Source organism: Fringilla coelebs, assembly GCF_963513975.1.
Source record: "Fringilla coelebs genome assembly, chromosome: 30".
NCBI lineage: Eukaryota > Metazoa > Chordata > Aves > Passeriformes > Fringillidae > Fringilla > Fringilla coelebs.
Genome location: NC_140056.1, coordinates 1,281,332 through 1,302,008, shown reverse-complemented (window position 1 = coordinate 1,302,008; position 20,677 = coordinate 1,281,332). Strand labels below are relative to the sequence as shown.

Sequence of the window (20,677 nt, the reverse complement as noted above, 5' to 3'; positions counted from 1 at the left end):
TGGGGAAAGTGTTGGGTTACTGGTGAGGCATCCTTGGGGTTGGGGTCGGGGAAGGTGTTGGGGCGTGGCTGAGACCCACCTAGGGATGTTGGGTTTTTGGGGTGGTTTTGGGTTTTTGGGGTGGTTTTGGGGTGTGTCTGAGCCCCTCCTGGGGGTCCCTGCAGAGCAAGGAAGGGAAGAGCCCCCTGCACATGGCGGCGATCCACGGACGCTTCACGCGCTCGCAGATCCTCATCCAGAACGGTCAGTGGCTCTTCCTGCCCCATCCCAAATGTTCCTGGAGCTTCCAGAACCTTCTGGGGGCTCAGCCAGGGGGTTCAGACCTTCCCAAGTCATCTCCCAAAACCCCCAGGGGGGATATTGTGGTATTTTTCCCAATATTCCTGTCACAAAATTGGAATATTCCCATCAGATCCTTCAACATTCCGATATTTATCCCAAATATTCCCATCAGATCCTTCAACATTCCAATATTTATCCCAAATATTCCCATCAGATCCTTCAACATTCCAATATTTATCCCAAATATTTCCATCAGATCCTTCAACATTCCAATATTTATCCCAAATATTCCCATGAGATCCTTCAATATTCCAATATTTATCCCAAATATTCCCATCAGATCCTTCAATATTCCAATATTTTTCCCAATATTTCTCTTACATCCTCCCAGAATTCCAGGATTTTGGATCTGGGGCCGTCCCCAGGGTGGGAATTCCAGGATTTTGGGTTTGGGGGTGTCCCCGAGGTGGGAATTCCAGGATTTTGGAGCCTGGATCTGTTCTTGGGGTGGGAATTTTGGGATTTTGGATCTGGGGCTGTCCCTGGTTTGGAAATTCCAGGATTTCAGAGCCTGGAATTTTCTCTGGGATGGGAATTCTGGGATGTCAGAACCTGGATCTGTCCCTGGTTTGGAAATTCTGGGATTTTGGAGCCTGGAACCTTCTCTGGGGTGGGAATTTGAGGATTTTGGATCTGGGGTGGGAATTCTGGGATTTCAGAGCCTGGATCTGTGCCCGGTTTGGAAATTCTGGAATTTTGGGTATTGGGTGGGAATTCCAGGATTGTTGGATCTGGGATGGGAATTCCAGGATTTCAGAGCCTGGATCTGTTCTTGGGGTGGGAATTCCGGGATTGTTGGGTCTGGGATGGGAATTCCAGGATTGTTGGATCTGTCCCTGGTGGGAATTCCAAGATTGTTGGATCTGGGGTGGGAATTCCAGAATTTCAGAGCCCAGATCTGTTCTTGGGGTGGGAATTCCAGGATTTTGGATCTGGGATGGGAATTCCAGGATTGTTGGATCTGGGATGGGAATTCCAGGATTGTTGGATCTGGGGTGGGAATTCCAGGATTTCAGAGCCTGGATCTGTCCCTGGGGTGGGAATTCCAGGATTGTTGGATCTGGGATGGGAATTCCAGGATTGTTGGATCTGGGGTGAAAATTCCAGGAATTTTGGATCTGGGGTGGGAATTCCAGGATTTCAGAGCCTGGATCTGTTTTTGGGTTGGGAATTCTGGAATTTTGGATCTGGAATGGGAATTCCAGGATTTCAGAGCCCGGATCCTCTCCCGGGGTGGGAATCCCCGGGGGAATCCCGGCCTTCCAGCCCGCAGAAGGTTCTGGAACAGAGCGGAGCCTCTCCCCCGCAGGCAGCGAGATCGACTGCGCTGACAAGTACGGCAACACCCCCCTGCACGTCGCTGCTAGATACGGCCACGAGCTGCTAATTAGTACGTTAATGACCAATGGTGCTGACACTGCCAGGTGAGCCCCGCCCCCGCCCTTCCGGAACCTTCCGCGGCGCCTGAGAGGGTTTCCGGAATGTTCTGGGGCCTGGAAGGGTTCCTAAACAATCCTGGGAGGGGCCTGGGAGGGTTTTCAGAACGTTCTGGGGCCTGGAAGGGTTCCTAAAGGATCCTGGGAGGATCCTGGAAGGGTTTCCAGAATGTTCTTAGCTCCTGGAAGGGTTCCTAAAAGATCCTGGGTGGGTCCTGGGAGGGTTTCCAGAATGTTCTGGGTCCTGGAAGGGTTCCTAAAGGATCCTGGGAGGGGCCTGGGAGGGTTTCCAGAATGTTCTGGGTCCTGGAAGGGTTCCTAAAAGATCCTGGGAGGGTTTTAGGGGTGTTTTGGGAGGGTTCTGGAACAGTTTCCAGAATGTTCTGGGTCCTGGAAGGGTTTCCAGAATGTTCTGGGGGATTCCTTTGGGGTCCTGGAAGGGTTTCCAGAATGTTCTCGGTCCTGGAAGGGTTCGTAAAGGGTCCTGGGAGGGTCCTGGAAGGGTTTCCAGAATGCTCTGGGTCCTGGAAGGGTTCCTAAAGGATCCTGGGTGGGTCCTGGAAGGGTTCTGGGGTGTTCTGGGCTCCTGCTGGGTCCTGAAAGGGTTTCCAGAATGTTCTGGGAGAGTCCTGGGAGGGTTTCCAGAATGTTCTGGGTCCTGGAAGGGTTCCTAAAAGATCCTGGGTGGGTCCTGGAAGGGTTTCCAGAATGTTCTGGGTCCTGGAAGGGTTCCTAAAAGATCCTGGGAGGGTTTTAGGGGTGTTTTGGGAGGGTCCTGGAACAGTTTCCAGAATGTTCTGGGTCCTGGAAGGGTTTCCAGAATGTTCTGGGGGATTCCTTTGGGGTCCTGGAAGGGTTTCCAGAATGTTCTCGGTCCTGGAAGGGTTCGTAAAGGGTCCTGGGAGGGTCCTGGAAGGGTTTCCAGAATGCTCTGGGTCCTGGAAGGGTTCCTAAAGGATCCTGGGTGGGTCCTGGAAGGGTTCTGGGGTGTTCTGGGCTCCTGCTGGGTCCTGAAAGGGTTTCCAGAATGTTCTGGGAGAGTCCTGGGAGGGTTTCCAGAATGTTCTGGGTCCTGGAAGGGTTCCTAAAAGATCCTGGGTGGGTCCTGGAAGGGTTTCCAGAATGTTCTGGGGGATTCCTTTGGGGTCCTGGAAGGGTTTCCAGAATGTTCTGGGTCCTGGAAGGGTTCGTAAAGGGTCCTGGGAGGGTCCTGGGAGGGTTTCCAGAAGGTTCTGGGAGGATCCTGGGAGGGTTTCCAGAAGGTTCTGGGTTCTGGAAGGGTTTCCAGAATGTTCTGGGAGGTCCTGGGAGGGTTTCCAGAAGGTTCTGGGTCTTGGAAGGGTTCCTAAAGGATCCTCGGTGGGGCCTGGGAGGGTTTCCAGAATGTTCTGGGTGGGTCCTGGAAGGGTTCTGAGGTGTTCTGGGCTCCTGCTGCGTCCTGGAAGGGTTCCTAAAGGATCCTGGGAGGGTCCTGGGAGGGTTTCCAGAATGTTCTGGGTCCTGGAAGGGTTCCTAAAGGGTCCTGTGAGGGGCCTGGGAGGGTTTCCAGAATGTTCTGGGGCCTGGAAGGGTTCCTAAAGGATCCTGGGAGGGTCCTGGGAGGGTTTCCAGAAGGTTCTGGGAGGATCCTAGAAGGGTTTCCAGAATGTTCTGGGTCCTGGAAGCGTTCCCAAAGTGTTCTGGGAGGGTCCTGGAAGGGTTCTGGAGTGTTCTGGGTCCTGGAAGGGTTCCTAATGGGTCCTAGGAGGGTTTCCAGAATGTTCTGGGTCCTGGAAGGGTTCTAGGGGTGTTCTGGGAGGGTCCTGGGAGGGTTTCCAGAATGTTCTGGAAAGGTCCTGGGAGAGTTTCTAGAATGTTCTGGGTTCTGGAAGGGTTCTAGGGGTGTTCTGGGAGGATCCTGGGGGGGTTTCCAGAAGGTTCTGGGTTCTGGAAGTGTTTCCAGAATGTTCTGGGAGGATCCTGGGAGGGTTTCCAGAATGTTCTGGGAGGATCCTGGGAGGGTTTCCAGAATGTTCTGGGAGGATCCTGGGAGGGTTTCCAGAACGTTCTGGAAGGGTTTCAGGGTCGCAGCCGTGGGGGATCTGTCCCCGGCTGGCAGCAGCTTGGGCAGCTTTGAATCCCAAAATGGAACATTTGAGGAGTTTTTAATCCCCAAATGAACTGTTTGAGGAGGTTTCCAGTCCCAAAATGGAACATTTGAGAAGTTTTTAATCCCCAAATGAACCATTTGAGGAGTTTTTAACCCCAGAATGGAACATTTGAGGAGTTTTTCAGTCCCTAAATGAACCATTTGAGGAGGTTTTAACCCCAAAATGAACCATTTGAGGAGGTTTTCAATCCCTAAATGAACCGTTTGAGGAGTTTTTAACCCCAAAATGAACCATTTGAGGAGTTTTTAACCCCAAAATGATCCATTTGAGGAGGTTTTCAATCCCTAAATGAACCATTTGAGGAGTTTTTAACCCCAAAATGATCCATTTGAGGAGTTTTTAACCCCAAAATGAACCATTTGAAGAGTTTTTAACCCCAAAATGAACCATTTGAGGAGCTTTTAATCCCAAAATGATCCATTTGAGGAGGTTTTCAATCCCTAAATGAACCATTTGAGGAGTTTTTAACCCCAAAATGAACCACTTGAGGAGTTTTTAACCCCGGAATGGAACATTTGAGGAGTTTTTAATCCCAGAATGGAACATTTGAGGAGTTTTTAACCCCAAAATGATCCATTTGAGGAGTTTTTAACCCCAAAATGATCCATTTGAGGAGTTTTTAACCCCAGAATGGAACATTTGAGGAGTTTATAACCCCAGAATGGAACATTTAAGGTTTTTAACCCCAAAATGATCCATTTGAGGAGGTTTTTAACCCCAAAATGAACCATTTGAGGAGTTTTTAACCCCAAAATGATCCATGTGAGGTTCTCAGCCCCTCCCCGCTCCCGTCCCCCCGTCCCCAGGCGCGGCATCCACGACATGTTCCCCCTGCACTTGGCCGTCCTCTTCGGCTTCTCCGACTGTTGTCGCAAGCTGCTCTCCTCAGGTGAGCCCCCCCGCCCCGTCCCCGAGCCAGCCCCGCCCCGGTGGCCCTCGGGGACAGCCAGGTGACGCCGCTGTCCCCGGCCACCCCAGGTCAGTTGTACAGCATCGTGTCCTCGCTGAGCAACGAGCACGTGCTGAGCGCCGGCTTCGACATCAACACCCCCGACAACCTGGGCAGGACCTGTCTGCACGCTGCTGCTTCCGGAGGGTGGGGACATGGGGACACCTGGGGACAGCTGGGGGGACAGCCAGGGATAGCCCTGGAACAGCCTGGGGACATGGGGATAACCTGGGGATAGCCCTGGAACAGCCTGGGGACATGGGGATAACCTGGGGATAACCTGAGATATGGGGACATTGGGATAACCCCGACAACCTGGGCAGGACCTGTCTGCACGCTGCTGCTTCCGGAGGGTGGGGACATTTGGGGACATGGGGACACCTGGGGACAGCTGGGGACACACCTGGGGATAGCCCTGGAACAGCCTGGGGACATGGGGATAACCTGGGGATAGCCCTGGAACAGCCTGGGGACAGCCTGGGGACATGGGGATAACCCCGACAACCTGGGCAGGACCTGTCTGCACGCTGCTGCTTCTGGAGGGTGGGGACATTTGGGGACATGGGGACAGCTGGGGACACAGCTGGGGACATGGGGATAACCTGGGGATAGCCCTGGAACAGCCTGGGGACATGGGAATAACCTGGGGATAACCTGAGATATGGGGACATTGGGATAACCCCGACAACCTGGGCAGGACCTGTCTGCACGCTGCTGCTTCCGGAGGGTGGGGACATGGGGACACCTGGGGACAGCTGGGGACACAGCTGGGGACATGGGGATAACCTGGGGATAGCCCTGGAACAGCCTGGGGACAGCCTGGGGACATGGGGACACCCCCGACAACCTGGGCAGGACCTGTCTGCACGCTGCTGCTTCCGGAGGGTGGGGACATTTGGGGACATGGGGACAGCTGGGGACACAGCTGGGGACATGGGGATAACCTGGGGACAGCCTGGGGACATGGGGATAACCTGGGATATGGGGACATGGGGATTTGGGGACATGGGGATATGGGGACATGGGGACACCCCCAACAACCTTGGCAGGACCTGTCTGCACGCTGCTGCTTCCGGAGGGTGGGACACCTGGGGACACTTGGGGACACCTGGGGGGACATGGGGGGACATGGGAGGACATGGGGACACCTTGGGGTGGCCTTGGGACACTCTGGCTGGCCTGGTGACACTCTGGGTGACCTGGTGACACTCTGGGTGCCCTGGTGAAACCGGGGTGGCCTGGTGACACTCTGGCTGGCATGGTGGCACTCTGGCCGCCCTGGTGACACTCTGGGTGACATGGTGACACTCTGGCTGGCCCGGTGACACTCTGGCTGGCATGGTGACACTCTGGCCGCCCTGGTGACACTCTGGGTAGGATGGTGACACTCTGGCTGGCATGGTGGCACTCTGGCCGCCCTGGTGACACTCTGGCCGCCCTGGTGACACTCTGGCTGCCCTGGTGGCACTCTGGCCGCCCTGGTGACACTGGGGTGGCCCGGTGACACTTGTGTGTCCCTGTCCCCTGCAGGAACGTTGAATGTCTGAACCTGCTGCTGAGCAGCGGCGCCGACCTGAGGAGGAGGGACAAGTTCGGGAGGTGAGCGGCCCTGGGGACACTGGGGACACCTGGGGACACTGGGGACACTGGGGACACCTGGGGACACCTTGGGATGGCCTTGGGATAGCCTAGGGACCCCTGGGGACATCTGGGGATGGCCTTGGGATAGCCTAGGGACACCTGGGGACACCCTGGGACACCTGGGGACACCTGGGCAGTGACATCCCCAGTGTCCCCAAATCCCAGATCGGGGCCACCTGGGCAGGGACATCCCCAGTGTCCCCAAATCCCAGAGCTGGGGACACCTGGGGACACCTTGGGATGGCCTTGGGATAGCCTAGGGACACCTGGGGACACCTGGGGACATCTGGGGACACCCTGGAACACCTTGGGATGGCCTTGGGATAGCCTAGGGACACCTGGGGACACCCTGGGACACCTGGGGACACCTGGGCAGCGACATCCCCAGTGTCCCCAAATCCCAGAGCCTGGCAGGTCCTGGCAGGGTTCTGGGGCTGTGCCGGGTCCCGGCAGGTCCTGGCAGGTCCTGGCAGGATTCTGGGGCTGTGCTGGGCTCCTGCAGGTCCTGGCAGGATTCCCGGGGTATCCTGGGTCCCGGCAGGTCCTGGCAGGGTTCTGGGGGTGTGCTGGGTCCTGGCAGGGTTTCTGGGGTATCCTGGGTCCCGGCAGGTCCCAGCAGGTCCTGGCAGGGTTCCTGGGCTATCCTGGGTCCCGGCAGGTCCTGGCAGGGTTCTGGGGGTGTGCTGGGTCCTGGCAGGGTTCCTAGGGTATCCTGGCTCCTTGCAGGTCCTGGCAGGTCCTGGCAGGGTTCTGGGGCTATCCTGGGTCCCGCAGGTCCTGGCAGGTCCTGGCAGGGTTCTGGGGCTATCCTGGGTCCTGGCAGGTCCCGGCAGGTCCTGGCAGGTTTCCCGGGCTATCCTGGGTCCCGGCAGGTCCTGGCAGGTCCCGGCAGGGTTCCCGGGCTCTCCTGGGTCCCGGCAGGTCCTGGCAGGGTTCCTGGGGTGTGCTGGGCTCCTGGCAGGTCCCGGCAGGTTTCCCGGGCTGTGCTGGGTCCCGGCAGGTCCTGGCAGGTCCCGGCAGGGTTCCCGGGCTCTCCTGGGTCCCGGCAGGTCCCGGCAGGTCCTGGCAGGTTTCCTGGGCTATCCTGGGTCCTGGCAGGTCCCGGCAGGGTTCCTGGGCTGTGCTGGGTCCCGGCAGGTCCTGGCAGGGTTCCCGGGCTCTCCTGGGTCCCGGCAGGTCCCGGCAGGGCCGCGGGCGGCCCCGAGGCCGCGCTGAGCCCGCCGTCCCCGCTGTGTCCCCAGGACCCCCCTGCACTACGCGGCGGCCAACGGCAGCTACCAGTGCACGGTGACGCTGGTGACGGCCGGGGCCGCCGTCAATGAGGCCGACGGCAAAGGCTGCACGGCGCTGCACTACGCCGCCGCCTCCGACACCTACCGCCGGTGAGCGGGGACACCGGGCACCGGGACACCGGGGGCAACGGGGGCAACGGGGCACTGACACCGACACCAGGGACACCGGGCACCGGGGGCAACGGGGGCAACGGGGGCAACGGGGGCACCGGGGGCAGCGGGACACTGACACCGACACAGGGACACCACCGGGACACCGGGACACTGACACCGACACCGGGACACTGGGACACTGACACCGACACCGGGACACTGGGACACCGGGACACCGGGGGCAACGGGGCACTGACACCGACACCGGGACACCGGGGGCAATAGGGACACCGGGGGCAACGGGACACTGACACCAACACAGGGACACCACCGGGACACCGGGGGCAACGGGGCACCAGGACACTGACACCGACACCGGGACACCGGGACACTGGGGACACTGACACCGGGACACCACCGGGACACCGGGGCACCGGCGACAATGACACCGGGACACCGGGGCACTGGGACACCGGAGACAATGACACCGGGACACCGGGACACCGGGGACAATGACACCGGGACACCGGGGCACTGGGACACCGGAGACAATGACACCGGGACACCGGGACACCGGGGACAATGACACCGGGACACCGGGACACTGGGGACAATGACACTGGGACACCGGGGCACCAGGGGCAACGGGACACCAGGGACAATGACACCGACACCGGGACACTGGGGACAATGACACTGGGACACCGGGGCACCAGGGGCAACGGGACACCAGGGACAATGACACCAACACCGGGACACCGGGGCACTGGGGACAATGACACCGACACCAGGGACAATGACACCGACACCGGGGCACCGGGACACCGCGGGCACCGGGGACAATGACACTGACACCGGGACACTGGGGCACCGGGGACAATGACACCAACACCGGGACACCGGGACACCGGGGACAATGACACCGCGGGCACCGGGGCATTGACACCAGCCCAGGGACACCGCGGGCACTGGGACACTGGGACACCGGGACACTGACACCGACACCGGGGACAATGACACCGACACCAGGGCACTGGGGCACCAGGACACCGGGGACAATGACACCACACCGGGGACACCACCAGGACACCGGGGCACAGGGGGCACCGGGGCACTGCCACCAACCCGGGGACACCAGGGGCACTGGGACACCGGGGCACTGCCACCGACCCCGGGTGACACTGGGGGGGCACGAGGGGCATTGTCACTAACCCCAGGTGGCACTGGGGGGGGGCACCCAGGGCACTGCCACCACCCTGGGTGGCAGTGAGGGGGCACCCAGAGCTCTGTCACTGTCCCCTGTCACCGTTGTCACCATGCTCACTGTCACTGTCCCCTGTCACCGTTGTCACCGTGCTCACTGTCACTGTCCCCTGTCACCGTTGTCACCGTGCTCACTGTCACTGTCCCCCGTCACCATTGTCACCGTGCTCACTGTCACTGTCCCCCGTCACCATTGTCACCATGCTCACTGTCACTGTCCCCTGTCACCGTTGTCACCGTGCTCACTGTCACTGTCCCCTGTCCCCGTGGTGTCCCCAGGGCCGAGGCTCATTCAGGACCCAGTGAGGAGGAGCCCCTGAAGGAGTCGAGGCTGAAGGAGGCGTTCTTGTGAGTGCTGGGGGAACTGGGGGGACTGGGGGGGACTGGGAGGGGACTTGAGGGGACTGGAAGGGACTGGGATGGGACTGGAGGGGACTGGGATGGGACTGGGAGGGAACTGGGAAGGACTGGGGGGGACTGGGATGGGGCTGGGAGGGACTGGGAGGGACTGGAGGGGACTGGGATGGGACTGGGAGGGAACTGGGAGGGACTGGAGGGGACTGGGATGGGACTGGGGGGGACTGGGAGGGACTGGGAGGGACTGGAGGGGACTGGGATGGGACTGGGGGGGACTGGGAGGGACTGGGAGGGGACTGGGAGGAACTGGGAGGGGACTTGAAGGGACTGGGATGGGACTGGGATTTAACTGGGAATGGACTGGGAGGGACTGGGATGGGACTGGGATTAACTGGGATGGACTGGGACAAACTGGGATTAACTGGGATGGACCAGGACAGACTGGGGTTTAACTGGGATTTAATTGGGAATGAACTGGGAGTGGACTGGAAATGAACTGGGAATTTGCTGGGATTTTACCGGGATTTTACTGGGAATTTCCTGGGATTTTACTGGGAATTTACTGGGAATTCACTGGGATTTTACTGGGATTTCCCTGGAAATCTGCTGAGAATTTATTGGGGATTTACTGGGATTTTACTGGGAATTTCCTGGGATTTTCCCGGGATTTTCCTGGGAATTTCCTCGGACTTTACTGGGATTTCACTGGGAATTTCCTGGGATTTTCCTGGAATTCCGCTGGCAGTTCTCTCAGCAGAGCCTCCCCCTGCTCCTGTTCCATCCCAAACCCGCCCCCCTCGCTCCCATCACCCTCTGTGAGACTTTGGGGTTTTCCCTACAGATTTTTCACCCTTTCCCTGATTTTTTTGGGGTTTTTTTCCCACTTTCAGCTGTCTGGAATTCCTGCTGGACAACGGTGCTGACCCCTCCCTGCGGGACAAGCAGGGCTACACCGCCGTCCACTACGCGGCCGCCTACGGCAACCGGCAGAACCTCGAGCTGGTGAGGGGCGGGGAAACGGCACCGGGAATGGGGGAACGGCACCGGGAGAGGGGAAACGGTACCGGGAGAGGGGGAAACGGCACCGGGAATGGGGGAAAAGAGCACCGGGAGAGGGGAAACGGCACCGGGAGAGGGGAAACGGCACCGGGAGAGGGGAAACGGCGCCGGGAGAGGGGGAACGGCACCGGGAGAGGGGAAACGGCACCGGGAGAGGGGAAACGGCACCGGGAGAGGGGGAAAACAGCACCGGGAGAGGGGGAAACGGCACCGGGAGAGGGGAAACGGCACCGGGAATGGGGGAAACGGCACCGGGAGAGGGGAAACGGCACCGGGAGAGGGGGGAAACAGCACCGGGAGAGGGGAAACGGCACCGGGAATGGGGGAAAAGAGCACCGGGAGAGGGGGGGAAACAGCGCCAGGGGTGGGGGAAAACGGCACCGGGAGAGGGGAAAACGGGAACGGGAGAGGGGAAACGGCACCGGGAATGGGGGAAACGGCACCGGGAGAGGGGAAACGGCACTGGGAGAGGGGGAAACGGCACCGGGAGAGGGGAAATGGTACCGGGAGAGGGGGAAATGGTACCGGGAGAGGGGAAACGGCACCGGGAGAGGGGGAAAACGGCACCGGGAGAGGGGGAAACGGCACCGGGAATGGGGGAAACGGCACCGGGAGAGGGGAAACGGCACCGGGAGAGGGGAAACGGCACCGGGAGAGGGGGGAAACGGCACCGGGAGAGGGGAAAACAACACCGGGAGAGGGGGGAAACGGCACCGGGAGAGGGGAAATGGCACCGGGAGAGGGGGAAACGGCACCGGGAGAGGGGGAAACGGCACCGGGAATGGGGAAACGGCACCGGGAGAGGGGGAAAACGGCACCGGGAATGGGGGAAACGGCACCGGGAGAGGGGAAACGGCACCGGGAGAGGGGGAAACGGCACCGGGAGAGGGGAAAACAACGCGGGGAGAGGGGGAAACGGCACCGGGAGAGGGGGAAACGGCACCGGGAGAGGGGGAAACGGCACCGGGAGAGGGGAAACGGCACCGGGAGAGGGGAAACGGCACCGGGAGAGGGGGGAAACGGCACCGGGAGAGGGGGAAATCCCCCTGGGAAAGAGGGAAAATCATCCCGGGGAAAGAGGGAAAATCACCCCCGGGAATGGGGGAAAACAGCACCGGGAGAGGGGGGAAAACAGCACCGGGACAGGGGGGAACGGCGCCGGGAGAGGGGAAACGGCACCGGGAGAGGGGAAACGGCACCGGGAGAGGGGGAAAACAGCGCCAGGAAATGGGGAAAATCACCCCCAGGAAAGGGGGAAAACAGCACCAGGAATGGGGAAACAACCCCAGGAATGGGGGAAACAGTGCCAGGAAAGGGGGGAAACAGCCCCAAGGATGGGGGAAAACAGCACCAGGAATGGGGGGGAAACAACCCCAGGAATGGGGGGAAATTCCCCTGGGAAAGAGGGAAAATCATCCCTGGGAATGGGGGGAAACAACCCCAGGAATGGGGGAAAACAGCGCCAGGGATTGGGGAAAACAGCACCAGGGATGGGGGGAAATCCCCCTGGGAAAGAGGGAAAATCATCCCTGGGAATGGGGGAAAATCTCCCTGGAAAAAAGGAAAAATCACCCCCAGGAATGGGGGAAAACAGCACCAGGGATGGGGGAAAGCACCCTCATAAATGGGGGAAAAACCACCAGGGATGGGGGAAAACAGCACCAGAAATAGGGGAAAATCTCCCTGGGAAAGAGGGAAAATCATCCCTGGGAATGGGGGAAAATCTCCCTGGAAAAAGGGAAAATCACCCCCAGGAATGGGGGGAAACAACCCCAGGAATGGGGGGAAATTCCCCTGGGAAAGAGGGGAAATCATCCCCAGGAATGGGGAAAACAGCGCCAGGGATGGGGGGAAATCTCCCTGGGAATGGGGGATTTTTGGAGTTTTTGGGGTTTTGGACTTTTTGGGGTCAGGATTTTTGGAGTTTTTGGGGTTTTGGGGCCAGGAGTTTTGATGGTTTTGGACTTTTTGGGGTCGGGAGTTTTGGAGGTTTTGGGGTTGGGATTTTTGGAGTTTTTGGGGTTGGAGTTTTTGGGGATTTTTGGGTTTTGGGGTCGGGTTTTTTGGAGTTTTTGGGGGTTGGGAGTTTTGGAGTTTTTAGGGTCAGGATTTTTTGGGGTTTTGGGGGTCGGAGTTTTTGGGGGTTTTGGGGTCAGGATTTTTGGAGGTTTTGGAGTTTTTGGGGCCGGGATATTTGGGTTTTTGGACTTTTTGAGGTGGGAATTTTGGGGTTTTGGGGTTTTTGCCCCTGCTGCAGCTCGGGGTGGGTGTGGGGAGCTCTGGGGTCAGTTCTGGATTTGGGGTTTTGTCCCTGCAGCTCCTGGAAATGTCCTTTAACTGCCTGGAGGATGTGGAAAGCACCGTTCCAGTCAGCCCTTTGCACTTAGCTGTGAGTGCCTGCGGGTCCTGGAAGGGCAACTGGGGGGCCTGGAAGGGTTCTGGAGGGTTCCAGAGGGTTCTGGAAGGGTTCCTGAAGGGTTCTGGGCACCTCCAGATCCTGGAAGGGTTCCTAAAGTGTCCTGGAAGGGTTCTGGAGAGTCCTGGAAGGGTTCCTGAAGGGTTCTGGGCTCCTGCAGGTCCTGGAAGGGTTCTTAAAAGTGTCCTGGAAGGGTTCTAGAGGGTCTTGGAAGGGTTCCTGAGGGCCCTGGAAGGGTTCCTGAAGGTTCTGGAAGGGTCCTGGAAGGGTTCTGGGCTCCTGCAGGTCCTGGAAGGGCTCCTAAAGTTTCCTGGAAGGGTTCTGGAAGGGTTCTTGAAGGTCCTGAGAGGGTTCCTGAGGGTCCTGGGAGGGTTCCTGAGGGTTTCTGGGCTCCTGCAGGTCCTGGAAGGGTTCCCAGAGGGTCCTGGGTGGGTCCTGGGAGGGTTCTAGAAGGGTTCTCGGGGTGCTCTGGGTCCTGGCAGGGTTCTGGGGGAGGCATTTCTGGTGGGGACATTTCTGGGTGCTCGGGGGGTTCTTTGGGAGACGCTTCCGGGTGCATGAGGGGGAATGTCCCTGACCTGGGGGACACTTCGGGTACCTGAGGGACACTTTGGTACCTGGGGGACACTTTGAGTACATGGGTGACACTTTGAGTACCTGAAGGACACTTTGGTTTCTTGGAGGTCATTTCTGGTTACCTGAGGGACACTTTGGCTCCCTGAGGGACACTTTGAGTGCCTGGGTGACACTTTGAGTACCCGAGGGACACTTTGGGTACCTGAAGGTCACCTTGGTTGCCTGGAGGACATTTCTGGTTGCCTGAGGGACACTTTGGGTACCTGAGGGACACTTTGGGTACCTGAGGGACATTTTGGGTACCTGAGGGACACTTTGGGTACCCAGGGGACATTTCTGGTCACCTGAAGGACACTCTGAGTACCTGAAGGACGCTTTGGTTGCCTGAGTGACACTTTGGCTACCTGAGTGACACTTTGGCTACCTGAGTGACACTTTGAGTACCTGAGTGACACTTTGAGTACCTGAGGGACACTTTGAGTACTTGAGGGACACTTTGGGTACCTGAAAGTCACCTTGGTTGCCTGGGGGACATTTCTGGTTACCTGAGGGACACTTTGGATACCCTGGAGACTTTTCTGGGTACCTGGGGGACACTTTGAGTACCTGAGTGACCCTTTGGCTCCCCGAAGAACACTCCAGTCACCACTGCCACCTGCCCCCTGTGTGTCCCCTGTCCCCAGGCCTACAATGGTCACTGTGGAGCCCTCAAGGCCCTGGCAGAGACGCTGGTGAGGGACATTGCTGGGTGCCTCAAGGACACTTTGGGTGCCCAAGGGACATTGCTGGGTACCTGAGGGACACTTTGGGTACCTGGGGGACACTTTGGGTACCTGGGGGACACTTTGGGTGCCTGGAGGACATTTCTGGTTACTTGAGGGACACTTTGAGTACCTCAGGGACACTTTGAGTACCTGAGGGACACTTTGGTTTCCTGAGGGACACTTTGAGTACCTGAGGGACACTTTGAGTACTTGAGGGACACTTTGGATGCCTGGGTGACACTTTGACCACCTGAGGAACACTCCAGCTACCTGAGGGACACTTTGAGTGCCTGAGGGACACTTTGAGTACCTGAAGGTCACCTTGGTTGCCTGGGGGACATTTTGGGTGCATGGGTGACACTTTGAGTACCCGAGGGACACTTTGGGTACCTGAAGGTCACCTTGGTTGCCTGGGGGACATTTCTGGTTACCTGGAGGACATTTTGGGTACCTGAGGAACACTTTGGGTACCTGAGGAACACTTTGAGTACCTGGGGGACACTTTGAGTACCTAAAGGATGCCTTGGTTCCCTGAGTGACACTTTGGCCACCTGAGTGACACTTTGGCTACCTGAGTGACACTTTGGTTTCTTGGAGGACATTTCTGGTTGCCTGAGGGACACTTTGAGTACCTGAGGGACAGTTTAGGTACCTGAGGGACACTTCGGCTACCTGAGGGACACTTTGAGTACCTGAGGGATACTTTGGGTATCTGAGGGACACTTTGGTTTCCTGGAGGACATTTCTGGTTGCCTGAGGGATATTTTGGGTACCTGAGGGACACTTTGGGTACCTGAGAGAAATTTTGGGTACCTGGGGAAAACTTTGAGTACCTGGGGGACATTTTGAGTACCTGAGAGACACTTTGAGTACCTGAAGGACACTTTGAGTACCTGAGGGACACTTTGGTTTCCTGAGGGACACTTTGAGTACCTGAGGGACATTTTGAGTACCTGAGAGACATTTTGGGTGCCTGAGGGACACTTTGAGTACCTGAGGGACATTTCTGGTTACCTGGGGGACACTTTGAGTACCTGAGGATGCCTTGGTTGCCTGGGGGACATTTCTGGTTACTTGAGGGACACTTTGAGTACCTGGAGGACACTTTGAATACATGGAGGACACTCTGAGTACCTGAGTGACCCTTTGGCTCCCTGAGTGACACTCCAGTCACCTCTCCCCCTGTCCCCAGGCCTACAATGGTCACTGTGAAGCCCTCAAGGCCCTGGCAGAGACGCTGGTGAGGGACATTGCTGGGTGCCTCAAGGACACTTCGGGTGCCCAAGGGACATTTCTGGGTACCTGGGGGACACTTTGGGTACCTGAGGGACACTTTGGGTACCTGAAGGTCACCTTGGTTGCCTGGGGGACATTTCTGGTTACCTGGGGGACACTTTGGGTACCTGAGGGACACTTTGGGTATCTAAAGGACACTTTGGGTACCTGGATGACACTCTGAATACCTGGGGGACACTTTGGGTACTCAGGGGACATTTCTGGTCACCTGAGGGACACTTTGAGTACCTGGGGGACACTTTGGGTACCTGGAGGACATTTCTGGTCACCTGAAGGACACTCTGAGTACCTGAAGGACGCCTTGGTTGCCTGAGTGACACTTTGAGTACCTGAGGGACACTTTGGCTACCTGAGTGACACTTTGGCTACCTGAAGGACACTTTGGGTACCTGAGTGACACTTTGAGTACCTGAAGGACATTTCTGGTTACCTGAGGGACACTTTGGGTACCTGAGGGACACTTTGGGTACCTGAGGGACACTTTGGGTACCTGGGGGACACTTTGGGTACCTGGAGGACATTTCTGGTCACCTGAAGGACATTCTGAGTACCTGAAGGACGCTTTGGTTGCCTGAGTGACACTTTGGCTACCTGAGTGACACTTTGGGTACCTGAGGGACACTTTGAGTACCTGAGGGACACTTTGGTTTCCTGAGGGACACTTTGAGTACCTGAGGGACACTTTGGCTACCTGAAGGACACTTTGGCTACCTGAAGGACACTTTGGGTACCTGAGTGACACTTTGAGTACCTGAGTGACACTTTGGCTACCTGAGTGACACTTTGAGTACCTGAGTGACACTTTGAGTACCTGAGGGACAATTTGAGTACTTGAGGGATACTTTGAGTACCTGAGTGACACTTTGGGTACCTGAGGGACATTTTGGGTATCTAAAGGACACTTTGGGTACCTGAGTGACCCTTTGGCTCCCCGAAGAACATTCCAGTCACCTCTCCCCCTGTCCCCAGGCCTACAATGGTCACTGTGAAGCCCTCAAGGCCCTGGCAGAGACGCTGGTGAACCTGGACGTGCGGGACCACAAGGGCCGCACCGCGCTCTACCTGGCCACGGAGCGCGGCGCCAGCGAGTGCGTGCAGGTGCTCACCAGCCACGGCGCCTCCGCCCTGGTCAAGGAGAGGAAGAGGAAGTGGACGCCTCTGCACGCCGCAGGTGGCACCTGGGAGGGGTCCTGGGGGGTTCTGGGCTCTTGGAAGGGTTTAAAAAGGGGATTGGGAGGGGCCTGGGAGGGTTCTGGAGGGTCCTTGGAAGGTTCTAGGGGGGTTCTGGAGGGGTGTTCTGGGTCCTGGGAGGGTTCTAGAATGTCCTGGGAGGGTTCCTGAGGGGTTCTGGGCTCCTGTGGGTCTTGGGAGGGTTCAAAAAGGGGATTAGGAGGGTCCTGGGAGGGTTCTGGAGGGTCCTGGGAGGGTTCTGGAATGTCCTGGGAGGGTTCCTGAGGGGTTCTGGGCTCCTGCAGGTTCTGGGAGGGTTCAAAAAGGGGATTGGGAGGGGGCTGGAAGGGTTCTGGAGGGTCCTTGGAGGGTTCTTGGAGGGTTCTGGAATGTCCTGGGAGGGTTCTGGAGGGTCCTGGGGGGTTCTGGGCTCCCACGGGTCTCGGAAGGGTTCCAAAAGTGACTTGGGAGGGGCCTGGGAGGGTTCTGGAAGGCCCTGGGAGGGTTCCTGAGGGGTGTTCTGGGTCCTGGGAGGGTTCTAGAATGTCCTGGGAGGGTTCCTGAGGGGTTCTGGGCTTCTGTAGGTTCTGGGAGGCTTCAAAAAGGGGCTTGGGAGGGGCCTGGGAGGGGTCTGGAGGGGTGTTCTGGGTCCTGGGAGGGTTCTGGAATGCCTTGGGAGGGTTCTGGAAGGTCCTGGGAGGGTTCCTGAGGGATTCTGGGCTCCTGTGGGTCTTGGGAGCATTCAAAAAGGGGCTTGGGAGGGTTCTGGAATGGCCTGGGAGGGTTCTGGAATGGCCTGGGAGGGTTCCTGAGGGGTGTTCTGGGTCCTGGGAGGGTTCTGGAATGTCCTGGGAGGGTTCTAGAGGGTTCCTGGGGGGTCCAGGGCTCCTGCAGGTTCTGGGAGGGTTCTAAAAGGGGCTTGGGAGGGGCCTGGGAGGGTTCTGGAGGGGTGTTGGGAGGGTTCTGGAAGGCCCTGGGAGGGTTCTGGAATGCCCTGGAAGGGTTCTGGAATGTTCTGGGAGGGTTCTAGAATGTCCTGGGAGGGTTCCTGAGGGGTTCTGGGCTCCTGCAGGTTCTGGGAGGGTTCCAAAAGGGGCTTGGGAGGGTCCTTGGAGGGTTCTGGAATGTCCTGGGAGGGTTCCTGAGGGGTTCTGGGCTCCTGCAGGTCTTGGAAGGGTTCAAAAAGGGGATTGGGAGGGGTCTGGGAGGGTTCTGGAGGGTCCTTGGAGGGTTCTTGGAGGGTTCTGGAATGTCCTGGGAGGGTTCCTGAGGGGTTCTGGGCTCCTGCAGGTTCTGGGAGGGTTCTAAAAGGGGCTTGGGAGGGTTCTGGAGGGTTCCTGGGGGGTTCTGAGCTCCTGTGGGTCTTGGAAGGGTTCAAAAAGGGGATTGGGAGGGGCCTGGGAGGGGTCTGGAAGGTCCTTGGAGGGTTCTGGAATGTCCTGGGAGGGTTCTGGAGGGGTTCTGGGCTCCTGCAGGTTCTCGAGGGTCCTGGGAGGGTTTTGGAGGGTCCTGAAGGGTTCTGGAATGTCCTGGGAGGGTTTTGGAGGGTCTTGAGAGGGTTCCTGAGGGGTTCTGGGCTCCTGTGGGTCTTGGAAGGGTTCAAAAAGGGGATTGGGAGGGGGCTGGGAGGGGTCTGGAGGGTCCTTGGAGGGTTCTGGAATGTCCTGGGAGGGTTTTGGAGGGTCTTGGGAGGGTTCCTGAGAGGTTCGGGGCTCCTGTGGGTCTTGGAAGGGTTCAAAAAGGGGATTGGGAGGGGGCTGGGAGGGTTCTGGAAGGTCCTGGGAGGGTCCCTGAGGGGTTCTGGGCTCCCATGGGTCTCAGAAGGGTTCAAAAAGGGACTTGGGAGGGGCCTGGGAGGGGTCTGGAGGGGTGTTGGGAGGGTTCTGGAAAGCCCTGGGAGGGTTCTGGAGGGTTCCTAGGGGGTTCTGGGCTCCTGCAGGTTCTGGAAGGGTTCCAAAAGGGACTTGGGAGGGTCCTGGGAGGGTTCTGGAGGGTCCTTGGAAGGTTCTTGGGGGGTTCTGGAGGGGTGTTCTGGGTCCTGGGAGGGTTCTGGAGGGTTCTGGGAGGGTTCCTGAGGGGTGTTCTGGTTCCTGGGAGGGTTCTGGAATGCCTTGGAAGGGTTCCTGAGGGGTTCTGGGCTCCTGCAGGTTCTGGGAGGGTTCCAAAAGGGACTTGGGAGGGTTCTGAAAGGCCCTGCGAGGGTTCCTGAGCGGTGTTCTGGGTCCTGGCAGGGTTCTTGGGGTGTGCTGGGAGGGCTCCTGAGGGGTTCTGGGCTCCTGCAGGTCCTGGCAGGGTTCACACAGTGTCCTGGGAAGGTCCTGGCAGGGTTCCTGAGGTGTTGTGGGTCCTGCAAGGGATGGGGATGGGGCCCTACAGAGCCCAAACACCCCAGGGTTCAGCCCCTTCCTGAGGGTTTGGGGTTTCTGACTTGTCCTCCCTTTTTCCTCATCCTTCTTCCTCGTCCCTCTTTGCTCCTCTTTCTTTTCTCTGGCCCTCTGTCTCCTCCCTCTTTTCTCATCCATCTTATCTCTCTTTTCCTCATCCCATTTTTCCTCATCCCTCTTTTCCTTGTCCTTGTTTTTCTCATTTCTTTTCCTCATCCCTCTTTTCCTCATCCCTTTTCCTCCTCCTCTTTTTTCCTTCCTGTTTTCTCATCCCATTTTCCTCCTCCCATTTCCTCATCCCATTTTCCTCCTCTCATTTTCCTCCTCCATTTTCCTCCTCTATTTTCTCCTCCCATTTTTCCTCCTCCCATTTTTCCTCCTCCCTTTTCCTCCTCCCATTTTCCTCCTCCATTTTCTCCTCCTATTTCGTCCTCCCATTTTCTCCTCCCATTTCCCCTTCCCATTTCCCCCTCCCATTTTCTCCTCCCCTTTTTTTTCCTCCCGTTTTCTCATCCCATTTTCTCCTCCCTTTTCCTCCTCCCTTTTCCTCCTCCATTTCCTTCTCCCATTTCCTCCTCCACTTCTCCTCCTCCCTTTTCTTCCTCCTCCCATTTTCCTCCTCTCATTTTTCCTCCTCCCTTTTCCTCCTCCCATTCCCTCCTCCCTTTTTTCTCCTCCATTTTCTCCTCCCATTTTTCCTCCTCCCATTTCCTCCTCCCATTCCCTCCTCCCATTTTCCTCCTCTCATTTTTCCTCCTCCCTTTTCCTCCTCCCTTTTCCTCCTCCCATTTCCTCCTCCCATTCCCTCCTCCCTTTTTTCTCCTCCCATTTTTCCTCCTCCATTTTCTCCTCCCATTTTTCCTCCCATTTTCTCCTCCCATTTTTCCTCCTCCATTTTCTCCTCCCATTTCCTCCTCCCTCTCCCGTTCCTGTGCCCAGCTGCCAACGGGAACACCGACTCCCTGCACCTCCTGATCGACAGCGGCGAGCGGGCGGACATCACCGACGTCATGGACATCCACGGCCAGTGAGTGCCACCGGGGCCACCGGGGCCACCAGGGTCACCAGGGTCACCGGGGCTACCAGGGCCACCAGGGCCACCAGGGCCACCAGGGCCACCAGGGCCACCAGGGCCACCATGGCCACTGGGGTCACCGGGGCCACCGGGGCCACCTGGGCCACCAGGGTCACCAGGGCCACCAGGGTAACCATGGCCACCAGGGTCACCAGGGCCACCATGGTCACCAGGGTCACCGGGGCCACCATCCCAACCCCTCCATGTCCTTGGTGCTCTCCATGAATTCTCCATCCCAACCCTCCCATTCTTGGTGCTCTCCATGAATTCTCCATCCCTTTTTCCTCCAGACTCTTGGTGGTCTTCATGAATCCTCCATCCCATCCCCTCCTGTCCTTGGTGCTCTCCATGAATTCTCCATCCATTCTTCTCCCATTCTTGGTGCTCTCCCTGAATTCTCCATCCCATCCTCTC

At 58.1% G+C, this 20,677-nt stretch overlaps 1 protein-coding gene across 2 annotated transcripts in view; it reads left to right on the top strand.

Moving 5' to 3' along the window:
* Positions 1-20,677, top strand: part of ANKRD52 (ankyrin repeat domain 52) — a 47,413-nt gene that overhangs the window by 11,730 nt on the left and 15,006 nt on the right. For both annotated transcript variants that reach the window (XM_084223536.1, XM_084223535.1), the window contains exons 9-19: positions 165-243; positions 1,652-1,766; positions 4,735-4,817; positions 4,907-5,024; positions 6,408-6,476; positions 7,760-7,900; positions 9,446-9,514; positions 10,414-10,525; positions 12,900-12,971; positions 16,604-16,805; positions 20,128-20,215. In XM_084223536.1, the coding sequence (XP_084079662.1) occupies positions 165-243; positions 1,652-1,766; positions 4,735-4,817; positions 4,907-5,024; positions 6,408-6,476; positions 7,760-7,900; positions 9,446-9,514; positions 10,414-10,525; positions 12,900-12,971; positions 16,604-16,805; positions 20,128-20,215 (1,148 nt within the window). The remainder of the gene's footprint in view (positions 1-164; positions 244-1,651; positions 1,767-4,734; positions 4,818-4,906; positions 5,025-6,407; positions 6,477-7,759; positions 7,901-9,445; positions 9,515-10,413; positions 10,526-12,899; positions 12,972-16,603; positions 16,806-20,127; positions 20,216-20,677) is intronic.